At 57.9% G+C, this 16,410-nt stretch overlaps 1 protein-coding gene across 1 annotated transcript in view; it reads left to right on the top strand.

The window, feature by feature from the left end:
- Positions 1-413: 413 nt before the first annotated feature.
- The window catches only part of ITPK1 (inositol-tetrakisphosphate 1-kinase), a gene marked incomplete at its 3' end in the record, with an annotated part of 167,532 nt that continues 151,535 nt past the window's right edge, over positions 414-16,410 (top strand). The window contains exon 1 of the mRNA XM_079699798.1: positions 414-1,087. Coding sequence (XP_079555924.1) covers positions 993-1,087 — 95 coding nt within the window. The 5' untranslated portion in view covers positions 414-992. The remainder of the gene's footprint in view (positions 1,088-16,410) is intronic.

The following is a 16,410-nucleotide window of genomic DNA, read 5'->3' as shown; positions in this document are numbered from 1 at the left end:
ATGCTTTTGATGAATGAAACTCAGTGGCTCGATCACTCCCAAAGGACAAGCAGAAAATGCCCACACCACGACTCCTCTCGCTCCTTTAAAAAGTAAAAGCACTTGGCAAGGGCTGCCCTAAATTCAGTCCCGCGCCCTCAGTCCCCAAGTTCAACAGCCGGAGCCTCGACACAAGCACGCACCAAAGGAGTAGGCGGGGGAAGGCGCGGCGCCTTTAAGAGGCGGCGGGCGGTGCTGCCCCCTAGCGGCCGGCGCGGCCGCGCTTCCTCCGCCCCGGCGGGGTCCAGCGGGCCGCCCGGCCGGGTCAGCACGGCGGCGGCGGCGGCGGGCTGCGGGCTAGGCCGAGGACGGGGACGAGGAGGAAGCGGCGGCGGCGGCGGGTGAGGACGGCTGGGCGGGGGGAGCGGGCGGCCGCGTGCGCCACGCCGGGGTCCGAGTGCGCCGGGAAGGGCACGCGCCCGGGTCGGATCGGCCGAACGCGCCGCCGGGGACTCGGAGTGGGGACCGCGGGAGAGAGCGAGAGGGAGGGCGAGGAGGAGGACCTCGGGGGCGGCGCGCAGCCCGAGCGCGGGGGCGATCCGCCGTGGCCGCCGCTGGAGGGCGTGTTGCTCGGTCCCGAGCGCCGGGAGGGCGGTGGGCTGGGCGGCGCCAGCGAGGGAGGGCCTCCCTCCTCTCCTCCCCGGCCCGGCCTGGCGCTCGCGAACTTGCGCGCCGGGAGCCCGGCGGGCGGCGGGGGCGTGGGCGGCGGCGGCGGCGCGGGCGGCCCCGACGCGGCGGCAGCCAGTGGAATGCCGCGCTGAGCGCCGCTCCCTCCGCCTGGGCGCCCGCCCCGCCCCGGCCCGCCCCTCCCGGCAGGACTGCGCGCCCGGAGCCCCGTTCCGCGTCCCCGCCGCCGGGAGGAGGTGCCCGCAAGCTCGCGGCGCGCGCCGGGCCGCCAGACTCGGCCTGTGGGCGATTTCCTCCGGACCCCAGCTCCCCGCCCGAAAAGGAAGATGCAGACCTTTCTGAAAGGGAAGAGAGTTGGCTACTGGCTGAGCGAGAAGAAAATCAAGAAGCTGAATTTCCAGGCCTTCGCCGAGCTGTGCAGGTATGGAGGGACGGGGCTCCGGCGTCCGGGGACCCCCGGCCTGAGCCCAGTTCAGCCTCAGCGGCTGTTTTGGGAGGTTAGAGCGAAACGGAAAGGAGCGGTGCGCGGGGACACTGAGTCCGAGTAGCCAGGTGGCGGTGGTGGCCGCCGGCTGTGTTCGAGAGAAGCAGTGGCCAGTATGGGCGGTGTGGCACGGACCAGGGCTCTCAGGTGCACTGGGACCCCGGGTGGGGAGACCCCTGCCTCCCCAGGGCACGGTGGGAGCGCTGCTAAAGGTGGCAGAGGGACCTGGGAAATCGGGGGATCCACGCTGTCTGCCTGTGGCTGGAGGTTACTTTTGGACTGGAGTGTTTTTCTTCCTTCGTCCGCTTCCCTTCATGGAGAAGGGCACCAATGTTTGTATGTTTGCGGACCACCTACTATGTGCCCCGCCGGTGCAGCTCTCTTTGCAAGAAGCTGTCATTGCATGTCACTGGATTAAGCCTCTTTGAAGCGAGTAGCAATACTTGGCATGTATGTGATTTGCTGTCTCATTAGAGCCTCGCACCAGCCTTGGGAATTGGCTGGGTTGGTGATTCAGGGCCACGTGTCTAAGAAGGGTAATCCATCCGCAGAGAGATGGGGTACCTGGCCCCGGGTCCCACATCTAGGGAGTGGCTGGTGCAGAGGAGGTGCTGGGTAGATGCTTGCGGTGTAGGATGGCTTTCGTCCCTCTGGGCTCCACCCCCCCGCCCCACCTCCCCATGCTGGTCCTCAGTGGGGGAGACTCCGGGTGTTTTAATAAGATCGCATTCTTAGTCCATTACAGATGCATCCAGTCTTGGGTCAGGTATGCCTCACCTTGTTCCACCACGGTGGCTTTGCCTCTGAGAAGCTGTTAGTTAAATCCTGTTCTCAGTGAAAGCCTGAGAGAATCAAGATCCTCAAGCCTTTTGCAAACTCGAGGGGGAAAACCCTTTTGTTATGCAGCGTCTCCATTTGGTAGATTTGATTCTCGAAAATGGGTCCCACTTGCATTTTTGTCCCTGTTGGGTCACCAAACATAATGATGAATTGAACAATTGGGTTTCCTTATCTCCTGGTGTGCGGAGCAAGTGGCCAGTCTGAGCTGGTCCGCGCAGGCTGGCCTGGCAGTACCTCTGTGCCCCTCATGCCTGTCCCCCCGGGCCTGTTGCTCCCTTGCCTTGTTCCAGCCCCCCAGGAGCTCTTCTCCCCACAGCCAGAGGGGCGCACCTTGTATAAAACAGCTCCTGGCTCTGCATCCCTTGGTCTGGGGATGGAGTTGGCTGCCTTCTCTCCTGCTGGCTTCCCCAGGAGAAAGCAAGCTTTTCATGGTCAGTAGGGCATGCCGAGTGGCCGGGGAATTCACAAGGAAACCAGGAGGAACTTGCAGCCAGAGCTTTGAAAGTGGGTCTGAAGACTTTTGCAGCGTCAAAAAGGGGCACTTGAACATTGCACCGCAGATACGCACACTTGTGGAAAATGTGCCCTAGATACTGAAGAAATGTGGAGAAGCCCCTTTGACGTGTTCTCGAAGTCTGGTGTTGGTGTTAGGTGCCCGAGCTCCCCCTGCAGTCATCTAAGACTTGGGAAATCCCCACTGTTACCTTGCACCCTTTTTCCTGAGGTCTCTCTGTATTTGTGTCATCCTGTGTCTGCAGCTAAAGCATGAGGCTTGTCATCTGGTTGGTATGTTTTGCTTGGTAATTAGGAGGCTCTCGCAAAACAGTTCCAGCCGAGACTCGTGGCTGGGTCCTCAGGCTGGACTTGCGGATTGGCTTTCCCTCCCCGTGGACCCTCCTGTCTGTAAAGAGGGGGCTTCAGGGCAAGCCGTGATGTCAACCGTTCTGGGGGAAATCCAGCACGGAGTGTTGATTTCTCTGAAGGGGTTATTGTGTTCAAAGTCTAGTTGCGTTCTTCTGGCCAAATGGGCTTCAAAGAGAGGAAGGGAAACATCTGGGTCATTCTAGAACCTCAGGAAACCCACTTTGTGTTTTCATCAGGGGTGCTTTAGATATTTAGTCACTTAAGCTTAGGAAGGAAAAGAAAACACCAAAAAGAATTTTTTCTGTTTCTTCTCTCCTTTATTACTTTCAGGGCAGCGCCCCCTGGTGGCCGCGTTTTTGTACTGGGTGCAAAACACTCCCACCCTCGAGAGAGTGGCCAGAGTCCTTTGCTGCTCTGGTGTTTGATGTGAATGCTGGTGCAGTCTCAGTGGCCGAGAAGGGGCTGTAGATGGACATTGTCATGTTTTTGACTTTCACGATCCGGGGGTGCAGCGCTCCCATGGATGGGTGATGAATTGTCTGTGAGTTCCGTAGTTAAGAAGTCCGGAGATGTTTGAAAATGGCTTGAGGCTCTGCTCTGAATGTTTGGGGCAGTGGCAGTGGCAGAGAGGATGACCTGAGTGGATCGGGATGAGTTGTTTGTTTAGTCGAACGTCAGTCAGGCCTTGTAAAAATCTTAGAGCAGGAAGGGGTGTGGGAGATCATCTTACCAGACCCCCCACCCTGACCCCCACCGCTCCCATGCCCCTGTTTTTTTTTGGCCGCACCGCCCGGCTTGCGGGATCTTAGTTCCCCAATCAGGGATCAAACCCGTGCCCCCTGCAATGGAAGTGCCGAGTCTTAACCACTGGACCGCCAGGGAAGTCCCCCCAGCCCCTTTGTTTTACAGACGGGGATATGGCATGAGACGGAGCAGCCTCCATACGTTTGTCCCTTTTGTTCAATTTCTAGAATGGGTCCAACCTGGGCACCTTGAGACCCACACGGAAAGCAAGTCCTTTCTCCTTGGGCATCTCCGACAGTTGGGCGGACCCCCTCATTATCTTCACGGGGTCCAGCTGCTGCCGTTTTGTCTTGGAGACACTTCCTTGCAAGGCTGAGCTGTGGCCTCAGCAGGTGTAATGTCTGCTCTCTGAGGGGCATCACCCGCTGCAGGCATCCGTGGGCCATTGGAGCAGGTCCCGCTGGGACACCTTAGCAGGCGTGAGGGCCAACCCTTCGGACCCTGGTGCACCTCGATGGGATGGGCTTTCTGGCTCCTCGACAGATGGGCCTTGACTCAGCTTGTTTTTCATGGCACCGTTTGTTCCCGCCCCTCTCCTGCGTGTCTTCCCTTCTCCACGGGGACGGCTCTGGTGTTCTCTTACCCTCCTACCTGCCTTCCCCTTCCCCTCACACTGGAGCACCCTTGCAGCTCCCTCACACCTCCCTTTGTGCCTTTTCGAGAAGTCCAGAAGGAACTTCAGGCAGGGAGCAAAGAAGTAAAGCTGTTAGTTGGAAATATCTGGTAATTTTTTTTTTTTTTTTTTGGCTGCGTTGGGTCTTCGTTGCTGTGCGCGGGCTTTCTCTAGTTGCGGCAAGTGGGGGCTACTCTTGGTTGCGGTGCGCGGGCTTCTCATTGCGGTGGCTTCTCTTGTTGTGGAGCGTGGGCTCTAGGCCCGTGGGCTCAGTAGCTGTGGCGCACAGGCTTAGTTGCTCCGCGGCATATGGGATCTTCCCGGACCAGGGCTCGAACCCGTGTCTCCTGCATTGGCAGGCAGATTCTTAACCACCGTGCCACCAGGGAAGTGCATGGTGGGTGACTTTTTAATTTTTAGTTTTCTTAGCTCTCCACAGTGCCCTGTGTGGAAAGGCTGGCTGACCTGGTTCCCTTTGTCCGCGTTTTCTGTGTCAGCCCTCCAGCGCCTCACCCCCCCACTCCTCTTTCCTGCGGTTGAACTTGTGTTGCAGGAGGTGGTGGAAAGGCGCAGGACATCACGAAACATTTTGGTGTAGAACGTGGGTGAACCTCTGTCTGTCTTTACTGTCGTGTTACCTGACTTTTTTTGTTGTTGTTGTTTTTTTGCGGTACACAGGCCTCTCACTGTTGTGGCCTCTCCCGTTGCGGAACACAGGCTCCGGACGCGCAGGCTCAGCGGCCATGGCTCACGGGCCCAGCCGCTCTGCGGCATGTGGGATCTTCCCGGACTGGGGCACGAACCCGTGTCCCCTGCATCGGCAGGCGGACTCTCAACCACTGCGCCACCAGGGAAGCCCTACCTGACTTTTTAATGCTGGAACCTCATCTCACATCATCCTCCCTGTAGCTCAGGGTGGCAGAATGGGGAAACTGAGGCTTGGAGCATATGAGGGACTTGCATTCGGAGTGGAGGGCTTCCCTGAGCCCAGACCCCAGGTCTCTACACCTGAGGATGTGGCTGCCTTGTTTATTAAGAAGTTCTTTGCCCAGCTTAGGCCTGGGCTCTTGGAGGCTCCAGAAGGAGGGAGCTGGGAGTTTGGTGTTAACAGTACCCTGGCCTCCAGGGTACCCCCAGGCCATCCCTTCCCCTAAGGGCCCTTCAGGGCCTACATTCCTGTCTTTATTTTTATTTATTTTATTTTTTTACTTTTTTGCTGTGAGGCATGTGGGGTCTTAGTTCCCCGACCAGGGATTGAACCCGCAACCCCTGCAGTGGAAGTGCGGAGTCTTAACCATTGGACTGCCAGGGAAGTCCCCATTCCTTTCTTTAAATGAAGGAATCCAGAAGGTTCGTTTTTGCTGGGATGGTTTAGCATTTTTCTGTGCTGGGATTCTTTTGGGAGCTTCTCAGTGGGGAGGAAGGAGAATCTTTTCCTAGATTAAGCGCTGCTGCTCTGTGAGTGGGTATTTTTCTGTTTGTCTTAGTGTCTGGACCTGGCACCGTTTTGGGGGCGTGGAGGTGGGAAGAGGTGCTGACTTAGGTTTTCTTCGCAGCTGTGCACTGGGACTGTCCATACCCAGCCTTGCAAGTAAACACTTTCCAACAGCTTCCGAGGGAGCAAACTGGGCTTCCCACAGGAGAAGACGGCCATCTGGGCTCTGCTGTATGTTGATGAGCCTGCCTGGGTCCCAGGCCTGGGTCTACAACAGGCCACCCATGTGACCCTGGGCATGTGCCTCAGTGTCCTCATCTTTAAAGTGAGGATAATGAGGGCTTCCCTGGTGGCGCAGTGGTTGAGAGTCCGCCTGCCGATGCAGGGGACACGGGTTCGTGCCCCGGTCCGGGAGGATCCCACATGCTGCGGAGCGGCTGGGCCCGTGAGCCATGGCCGCTGAGCCTGCGCGTCCGGAGCCTGTGCTCCGCAACGGGAGAGGCCACAACAGTGAGAGGCCCGCGTACCGCAAAAAACCAAAAACCAAAAACAAAAACAAAAGTGAGGATAATGACAGTATTAGCTCAGGGTTAGGAGCCTTAAAAATGTCAGTATGCAGATGCATACCGTGCCTGGAGCTCTGTGAACGGTGGTTGCTGTCCTTGGTGAGGGGGGAGTGGGCTTCCGCCCACGAATGCCTTTTTATTCCCAGATCTTTGGCATTTGCAGATTGAGTGTCCCCGGCCTGGGCCATTTTTGGGTGACCCTGAAGTCCGGGAGGGATGCTAACTGCTCATCCTGCCTGCGTGTGAGGTGTGTGTGGGGCTGGCGGGCATGGCTAAGGAGGGGCTACCCTGCCTGGTGCCCCCCAGCATGTCCCTTCACACCCGGCCTGTGGGACTCTTACAGCCCCTTGGGGGGGCGGGGCTGCTGTCCTCACCTATTTTATGGATGGGGAGCCTGAGAAAATTACATTAATGCCAGATGATACTTTCATTTTTTCAAGTTCTGAGATTCAAGAGGAGTTTGTGCTGGGTTTCCTGAAAATGCCAAGCGTCTCCACGAGCAGTCATGATGCTGTTATTCACTAACATTTATTGTTTTATCTTTTTGAATATTAAATACATGCATATGTTAAAATGAAACCCAGAGGATTCAAGATACACAATGAAAAGGACTCAAAATACACAATGAAAAGTCAGTCCGTTTCCTTCTTGTTCTTGAGTTCCGGTCACTCAGGGACATGTGCTGTTGGCAGTCTCTGTCTCTGGAGGTGGTTTTTTTTTTTCCTTTTTAACTTTTTTTTTTTTAATTGAATGAAAGGTTCTTGAAATTCTGTAGTGCTTTACAACTTGCACAGGTTTCACACATGGTTTTCTATAATCCCATAATAACCTTTTTTAAAAAAAATCCCCTACTCCTATATTGCTCCTCCCCCCTTCTCTCGAGGTCTTTTGTGCAAAACACAGGGTGCGTGTGTGGGGGTCTCTTCCGCCCATATCGTTCTGCCCTCGGCTCCCTTCGCGGAACACCGTGTCTTAGAGCAGTTGAACATCACTGCTTCTTTGGAGACAGTTCTGTTTCACTTGCCTCGTTTCTTTAACGGCTCTGGGGTCCAGCTCTTAGACCAGTGGACCCTATTTCTTGCCCTGTGGTTGGCTTCTGCCGGTGTGGACAGTGGGGCAGGGAGTGCTGTGCCCCATCGCCTGAGTGCTCATTGCTAGATGAGTGAGCCCTGGGTCAAAGGGCATAGGCATTTTACTTTTTCGTGGCAGTTCTGAAACCACTCACCGGGACAGGGCACTGCTCACAGATGACAGCGCATGGGAGGGCCTGTCACGCACACCCTCCCCAGCACAGCTCGTGGACAGATATTTCTGATCTTGGCCACACACATGGGTGAGAAATGGCGCTTTTGGTTTGCATTTCTCTCATGACGGTGAGATGGAGTTCACGTAGGCGGCGCTGACTGTGCTTGGGCAGGCGTGGGGCAGAGCTGGGCCCACTTGTGCCTCAGACTGGGGCCTCCCATCCTAACCCCTGGGCCCTCCTGCCTCCACGGGTTATTTCTCCCTCGCGATTTAGCAGGTTTGGGGCATTCAGTAAATGCTTAGTGAAGTGCCGCATGAGTGCAGTTCCTGAACAGTTGGATGTAAATAGGGTTTCTGTTCCTACTTGTATTTTGAATTCAGCTGGTAAGCTAGCTTTTTGAGGGAATGTTCTGGTACCTCCTTTAGAGAAAGTAAGATTCATTTAGAAAGCAGATCATCATTCAGGAGCTGGGCACCTACTGCCTCCCTGGCAAAGCCGCGGTCTTAAACCCCTTCCCTCTTGGTGCATGAATCGGGCCCATCCCGACCTTTCCCCCTCCGCTGGCCCTCAGGGACCCGGCCTGGGTGTGTGGCCTGCTTAGGCGAGAGAGTGCCGTGCTCCCCAGGGAAGCCCAGGCAGGGTGCGGTGGCTTATCCAAGGCGACGCAGTGGGATGTGGTAGGGGTCGGGGGAGGGGGCCCTGTCCCCACTCCAAGACCAGCGCGCCCTCCCCGCTGCCTGCTGAAGCCTCTTTTCAAACTGCGCTTCCTCTGGAGCTGTGAATGAGGCCGTTCCCATTGGGCTGTTTGAATTCCGCCTGCTGCTTTGTCTTGCCTGCTCCCAGCTGCCCTCAGAAAGCAGCTGCCCTTGTGGCCTGTGCCTCCCCAGCTGGGCCTCATGGGCAGGATTGCGTCGGCCTGTCGGGCCGACAGCTCCTGGGGGTGCCCCAGTTTTAGGGCTCAGGGGGGTGGATCTGTCACTGGCCATGCAGAGTTGAGAATCATTCTGTGGAGGATCCCCGGACTCCTGCCCCCTCCCCTCCCAGGCCCGTGGGTGCGGGGTGCCCACCCCGTTGACTGCCCTTGGTGTTCCCAGCAGCCCTGCCGTCAGAGCCCGCTGGGTAGACTCTGCTAAGCCGCCAGCTGCCCCGGAGGGAGAAGCAGGACACACAGGCCAAAGTCCCTCCCGAAGAGAGCTTCTGGGAGATGCCTTGTTTTCTTTCCTTTTGCTCAGGATCCTAAACCCTTAGTGCCCCCCCGGCTGTCCTTGTTCTTTCTCTCTGCTCATTGTCTCTCCTTTGGAAAGTTGGTTCCATAAAGGTCGAGACTTTGACAGTTCTGTTCCCTGCTGAAGCCCCAGTGCTTGTACCAGGGCACACAGTAGGGGCTCAAGAGTGCATCTGTTAGTGGCTGAAGGAACTGACTGGCGGGTTTTGGAAGCCTTTTCTGTGTCCCTGTGACTCAGCCAAAGCTACTTGTGACTCTGGAGTGCTCTGGGCCAGGAAGGAAGACCCAGGGTGAAGGTGGTAGGTCCGAGGTCAGGGAGGAGACCGTTGGCTTCATTGCTTCATTCCTTCATTCACTCAGCAAGTCCCGAGCATCCACCCTGGCTTGCCTTGTGCTGGTGCTGGTCCCTGCCCCCCTGCGCCTGGTAAGGAGATGAAGGGAAACCAGCACACAGATACATTTAAAACGCTGCAAGGTAGAACTAGAGCCAGGAAGCCTGCCGATGGGAAAGCCATGACAGGAGCCGCTGCAGCCACTTCAGCACTGTGTGGTCAGAGAAGGCCTCTCTGAGGCGGTGACGTTTAATGAGGGGCGAGTGCCTGTTCCTCTAGGAGCTAAGGAGCTACAGGGCGGGTGGGGTCTGCTGCCCGGAGGTCACACGCCCTGGCCTGCCTCTGCCGTGGCCCCGGGTTCCCTGAGGACCGAGGGCAGCCCTCTAGGGAAGAGCAGGCCAGTTTCCACATTAGACAGGCGGTGGTCAAAGGAGCAGCAGGGTGTCCTGCAGTAGCGTTGTTCCCTGACAGTGTGACAGGGCACCAGGGGGGTGGCCCTGGAACCTTCCTGCACCTGAGGCTGCAGCTGTGCTCTGGGGGCCAGACAGGAGGACAGATGCTCCCCTCTGGCCTCATTCAGTGCAGATTTTGGGTTCAGGAATGAGCAGTTCTGGGCTTTGGGGGGCTGGGGCGGGGGTGGGTGGGGGACCCTATGGCCCTGGTAGGCCCTAGGCCAGCTGGCCTTTCCTAAAGCTCAGGTTAGGCCTCAGGTGCCCAGGGAGCGGGGGAAAGGATGCTTTCTCTCTTTTACACTCATTTACCTTCCTCCAGGCCAGTGTTTGCTGAACTCGCCCAACAAAAGCAGCACTGGGGGCACCAGTGAAAAACGTATCCTTGAGTCCACCCCTTCCCCCTTAAAATTCTGCAGGGAAAGGGTCTGGGAGCCTCCTCTTAACAGGTGCCCTGCTGATTCTTCTGGGAAATGGACACTGTCATTTCCCAAACAGTGTTACTAGGCTTCACCCCCCGAACCATCGGGCACGTTTGACGCTGAGTTAAACAGGCGAAAGCGGCTTCTTTACTGTGGGGCTTCTCTGGGACAGGGGCTTTCCAGGAGGGCACCTAGGATGTAAAGGTTCCCAGGCTGGTCTGTTCCCGGAGTCCCTGTGCGGGACTCGTGTTCCCCGGAGCCCACCCTGGGAAACTCTGGTGAGGCACTCGCCACCTGCTGCCTTGTTTGAACCTCATCACACGGGAGGGGGGCAAGGCAGGGGCCCCAGGCTGCCCACCCAGCTTCCCTGCCTGCTGGTTGCTACCTTTTGGGCAGTCCTGTTTCCCCTTTTAAAAATGTCTCGCCTCTGGCTGCTGGTTTGCACTGAAGTTACTTAGAGGTGGATCCTGAGGCTGGGGCGGAGCTAGTTTTTGCACCGGAGACATTCCTGGGGACTGGCTCAGCCAGGTGCACGCTGATTATCAGGCCAGGGCCGGGAGCAGAGGCCGGGGCACAGCCTGCGGTGCCTTAGTCTGCAAACCCATGGGCTCCTCATCAGGCTTCGGCCTGCTCGGGTCTTAGAGCCTCTGAGCCATGAAACCAGAACCAGGGGCTTGTCCAGGAGGCCCTCCATGCTTCAGAAGGGCTGTGTTGAAGTTCCCTCCTGTTGCCTCCTGGATCAGTGGCTCATACCAGATTTCAGAGCACAGGGAGAACTTACCACGGGCCGGGCACTATTGTAGGTCGGGAATCTACTCTCCAAGACGGCACGTCTCCATTTGCTAGACGAGAACACCGAGGCTGGGGGAGCGGCGGGATGACTTGCCTGCTCACTCAGCTGTGAGTGGCGGAGCTTGGATTCACCCTCGGGGCTCACTGACTCTTGGAGCCCTGCTGTTTCTACCCTTCTAGGTGGCTTTTATCTCCATCTTGAATGTGACATCTTGGTACCATTGGACTGATAACCCGGCTTCAGAAGAAAATCCAGGCATTCTTTTCTGAGCATCCTCTGTGTGCAGTTACGGGGCCCAGAGGGGTGGTGGGTGGTGAGACGTCTGTAACCTCGGAGCACAAGACCTGCCTGATTGACTGTAGATGACTGACAGCCATTCCGCCTCCCCAGGCCTCTGCTCCTCCATCGGTAAAATGGGCACAGTACACCCACCTCTAGGGCAGCTGAGCGCGGCAGGTGCTTCGGGTGTGACAGGACTCCCCCTCCCCGTGGGCCACCTCCCACACCCTCCTACCCGGCCAGGCCAGGGTCTGGGGCCTTTGACATATCTCTGGTGGGAGCTCCCAGCCCAGGGCAGGCAGAGAGCCTCCCTGCCCGGCTCCCCTATCCTTTTCTGGTGTGGGGGACCTCCAGCGCCTGTGCCCAGGACATGCCCCCAGCCTCTCAGCTCACTGCTTCCTGGGAGGGGCTGTGCGTGGTAGGTGGCTGCAGAGTGGAGGCCCCTGTGGCAGTTTTGCTTTCATTTCTGCCTCACACCCTTTATCCATCCAACAGTCGAGGGCTGGGGTGTGGAAACCTCTGGAGCCCTGCCTGGGCCCCTCGTCCCAGTGCAGGTTGCTAGGCACCCCCCTTCCCGGTGGATGAGTTTGGGTGCGGTGGACCCGTGCAGCAGTGAGCACGCCGGGGGTGGCCTGGGGCCGCGGAAGGCTCTTCCTCGCAGTGCATTGGGCTGGGTCCCATGGAGGGGAGGGTGGTAGCAGGGGGCTGCAGGTTGTGTGTGGCCCTCTTTCTGTTCTCTAGGGGGGATGGGGGGCCCTTGGAGAGGAGAGAAGGGGCCATGTGTGGGGGCGGTATTTGTGAATCCCCAGGGGCTGTTGTGCTGTTTCCCATCCTCCCGGGATCCTGGGCGTCTTTCTGAGGAATGTTCAGTGCTGTGGGACTCTTGCTTTCTCTCTGGATGGGGTTTCCTCTTTGTTCCCCAGCCCGTGTTACAGAGGCCCAGAAGGCAGATGCAGAGGTAGCCCCAAGTTGCAGAGCTGGTAGGTGGGGCAGCTTGGATTTGAACCTGGCCTTGCTGACACTAAAGCTTACATTCTTTAAGATTTTATTCTAAAAGTCCGAACATTCATTGTGGGATCCTTGAAAAGAAGCAAAGGAATTCCGGCCATTCTGTCAGAGATCTGTTCCCGCCTCCCTGTGGGCAGGTCTGGGCAGGGGCTCCAGGGTCCTGTCGGGAAGGAGTTCTGCTTGTTGCGGAATCAGCCCCCAAGCCCCCCGCCTGCACTTTGAACCCGGCGCAGCAAGTCGTGGCCTGTGCCTAAGGAGGTTTCGTTGCTCAGAGCCTCGCTGCCTGAGCCTCTGGGCCTCCGTGCCCCTGCTGGTGAGGAATGTGCTTATTCCCTTGGGGGAGCTGCTGTGGCTGCTCTGGCATGGAGGGGGCAGTGGGGTCCGTGGCTTGAGGCCGTGGATGTCGTGGCCTCATTTCCAGTGTCACGAGAACAGCTGAGCCCTGGGAATAACAGTAGCTCCCGATTCTGGAGCTCCAGCCACGGGCCTGACCCTGTGCTTTAAGGCTCCCAGTCCACAGGCGGAAACAGGCTCAGAGAGGGTAAGGGACCTTCCCCGGGTTTCACAGCTGGTCACTCCTGGGGGTGCGATTTGAACAGCGCTTTCTGTGAATCTGAAGCTCCGACCCTTGACCATTAAGAGTTCCTTTCTTTGTAAATGAAGGCAGAGGATGAGAGGGTGGCTTTCCTTTTGCCTGAGCTCTTTTCTAATGACCCGTCCTCTGTGCCCTTTAGTGTTTAACTTTTCTCCTTTTCATTTTCAATGTCAGTTGGATGTATGGCTTGCCTGGAGTCAGGAAGTTTAGGTGCTGGCTCTGTTGGTGTCCAGTCCGGCTGGGTATCAGCTGAGTCACCTTTCAGCAGCGTTGCCATCCGTCCTGTGGATGCCGAGTTTGGACCGCCCAGTTTGCGGCGTGCTCTGTCCAGATAGCGTCATTCAGATTCCCAGGAGCTGACCATTCCCGCCTCGCACGCTCCTGCCTTGAAATCCTCTGAGCCTATGTGGATGAGGCCCCATGGCCTACTCTTCTGCTTAAATTGCCATGCGTGTCCCTTTTTGGGGTCACCTTGGGGAACCTTGGTGCTTTTTCTACTGAAGATAGAGGATTTTGGAAGCACCTTGGAAAGGCCCCAAAAACCTGGAAGGCTCTTGGGACCATTCTCATTGGAGCCATTCCTCGGCTTCAGAAGTGGGGGGATGCTTGTGAAAGAGCTCCGAGATCAGGAGCAGGAACTTGCAGGCTGGGATGCTGGGTTCTGGCTGTGTGACTTTGGGCCAAGCCACCTCACCTCTCTGAGGCTTTCGTTTCTATACCTGAAATGGGAGTTTTCTACCAACCTGCAGCAGAATAGTTCTGCAGATTGGGTGAGCTGAGGCAGCTTGAGTCTTTTTTAGCGCAGAACCTGGCTCTTGGTGGGCAAATGGTAACTCTGTTATTCAGAGTCAGCCATTAAAGGGTGATGGAGGGGCTTCCCTGGTGGCGCGGTGGTTGAGAGTCCGCCTGCCGATGCAGGGGACACGGGTTCGTGCCCCGGTCCGGGAAGATCCCACATGCCACGGAGCGGCTGGGCCCGTGAGCCATGGCCGCTGAGCCTGCGCCTCCAGAGCCTGTGCTCCGCAACGGGAGAGGCCACAACAGTGAGAGGCCCGCGTACCGCAAAAAAAAAAAAAAAAAAAAAAAAAAAAAAAAGGGTGATGGAGCTGTTGACCAGGAGCTTATGTTTGAGCAGCCCTCATATCTGGGAAGAAGATGGGCAAGCTGAGTTTCGGAAGCCTCTTAGGTAGGGCTGTGCTGGATTCCTTGTGATGTCCCAGGGACAGTGTGTATCTTGGTCAGTGGTGGGATGTGAAGGCTGACCCAGCCTCTTACTGGATGGGTGACCCGGGTGTGTTTTGGCCCCTCTCTGGGCCTTAATTTCCTCCTTGATAAGAGTCAGCCTCGAGCGTGCACACATGAGGGGCTCAGCACACCAACTTGCTCCTTTCTTGTCCAGGCCAGAGGCCGTCTCTGACGGAAGCAGGGGAGGGTTGCCCGTCACCCCCCCAGCCTGTAGTCACGCCCTCTGTGTCCACGGGTGATGGAGAGTCAGCTTACCCTGCTGGTGAGATGCGGAGGTTCGCCATCTGAGAGGAGGAATTTCCCAAAACCTCGGAGCCAGAAGGGGTCCTTGCAGGTGAGGATTTGCAGCTCAGAGTGTCCAGCCTTGATGGTTCGTGCACACAGGGAATCAGCCCGATGTGCTGGGCCTGAGCCCTGGAGCCCACAGATCTCCTCCCTTGGCTTCCGGGGAACCGCAGGTCGGATGTGAGGCCAGGGTCTACTCTTTTCTGTTCCGTTCTGAGCCATTGTTGGCAGAGCCCGCCTCGTCCAGGATGAGTTCTTTTGGTTCATGGGCCCAGGCAGTTGGGGGTAGGACCCCCAGCCTGGTGGTCTTTCCTGTCTTTCCTCCAACTTTGCCAGGAATGCCGAAGGGGCAAGCTCTTTGGATTTGGGATGCTCCCCTGGGAAGGGCGGGGGAGTGGGCGGGTAGCCGTATGGGACATGGACAGTTCTGGGGTAGGGGGAATGGGGACTCCCCTGGGAGTGAGACCTGAGGACTGGCCAGGTGCCTGCCAATCTGTCTTCACTGCTGGAGGACGCAGTGGGGCAGCCGGGGCAGCCGTGTCCTCTAGGCTTCTCTCTCTCAATCAACCAACAGACGTGGAGAGTTGCTGGGATGAAGTTAATGATCTGAGCAGAAGAGCGGTTGTCTGACTGATTTCTATAAGCGGCAGCAGTGTCTTGGTTTCGGTAGAAGCCTCAGTGCCAACTGGGTTCAGTAATAAAGGGGCTCCTGTAAGTGGTAACTCCATGCGGAGGTCTGGCTTCAGGTATAGGTGGATTCAGGGGCTCTCATGGTGTCCTCGGGACCCAGTCTCTCTGGGTCCCTGGCCTCCCTCGTGTGGCTTCATTCTCAGGCCCACGTGATACAAGGTGAGTCCTCCCAACTGACCTTTATTCCGAGTGCCGAGTTCCTTGTGTGTCATCTCCTTTGATCTGCGTTACACCCCATGAGGGTGTGGGCTTTTGGTACCCCTGTTTCCTAACAGAGGAATGAAGGCACAGAGAGGTTAAATAACTAGCCCAGGGTCACAGCTGGTCGGTGGCAGGACTGGGATGCAGACCCGGGCTGGTGGCTTCGGGGCCTCCCTCCCCCTGGGACGTAGGTCAGCCTGGGCCACATAGCTGTCCCTCAGCCAGGTGCTGGGGCCGGGGAGTGCCCCGTTCCCTACCACGTGATCTGCGTGTGGGCCGGATGGACCCCATGCAGGAAGCTGGGGACTTCCCTGAAGACAGTGGGATTGGCCGCTGGGCAGCCAGGAGAGGTGGGGATACTCCCTTGTTCTGGGCTCCGGGGCCAGGGCGCTGTTCCTGGGGTGGGGTGACAGCCAACTCCACAAGTGAGAGCCTGAGGCTGGGCCCCTGGCTTCCTCTTTCCCCTCAAACAAACCCGAGCTGGTTCATTCCCACGGCCGGTCGGACGCAGGCAGATTCTGAGGGCCCCGAGCCCAGTGGTCATGCAGGGACATCCTGGAGGAAGGGCTTAGGTAACCCTGCCTTGAGGGATGGGGTCTGGGGCCTTGGGCAGAGGCTGCCTGGAGTCCAGGGTGAAAGCCAATGTCTTCCCGGCCCTGCCATGTGGAACGGTGGGGTTTTGACACCGAGTGTTTGGGGTGAAACAGTCTTGCGTTACGTAAACACGCCGTCGCCCTGTTGCCGTCTGGCCCTGCCCCGTGCACGCCGGGGAATGTTTAGGTGCCTTTCCCCCGGGAGCCTGCGGGATTTCGCAGCTGTGAACTTTGGCTTGGGGGCTCAGTCCTCCTGCAGAGGGGAGCGTTAGTGCGGGACGCGGGCTCTGCTGCCTGCTGTCCCGCATCCGAGCAGGCCTGCTGGGAGTGGTTCCCCCTGGAAGGGGAGGAAGTGACTGGTGGCCACACACCTGGGCCCTGCACACCTCAGGGCCCCAGTCCGGAGGGCCGCTGGCGAAGGGGCACGGGTGGAGGCCGGGAGAAGGCTCAGGGTGGTGGGACCTGGTGAGGGGTTTCGGTCCCTGATGGTTCCTTTCGGAACCAGTGGGGGAGCAAGGACCCCTTGAGAAGCCGGTGGCTGCCCTGCTCAGTGGCCTTGCCCTGCCTTCTGGGTGCCTCTACTTGGGTGTTCCCGAATTCTCATAGGCCAGTGGTTCTTCTTAGTGGCGTGGCCTTTGGTGGCAGGTAGATAGAGGTAGTGGTGGTGGGAAAACAGTGGAAGGGAAGGCTGTCCCGGGCCCTCCCCTTTGCTGTGGCCACCGTGGACTGCAGGCCTGGCCTGACATCTGTCAGCCCCCCCGGTAGCTTCCTGGGG

The sequence above is a fragment of the Hyperoodon ampullatus genome, assembly GCF_949752795.1.
Source record: "Hyperoodon ampullatus genome assembly, chromosome: 3".
In the NCBI taxonomy this organism is placed as follows: domain Eukaryota; kingdom Metazoa; phylum Chordata; class Mammalia; order Artiodactyla; family Ziphiidae; genus Hyperoodon; species Hyperoodon ampullatus.
The sequence above is the reverse complement of the archived record's forward strand: the minus strand, read 5'-3'. Positions and strand labels throughout refer to the sequence as shown.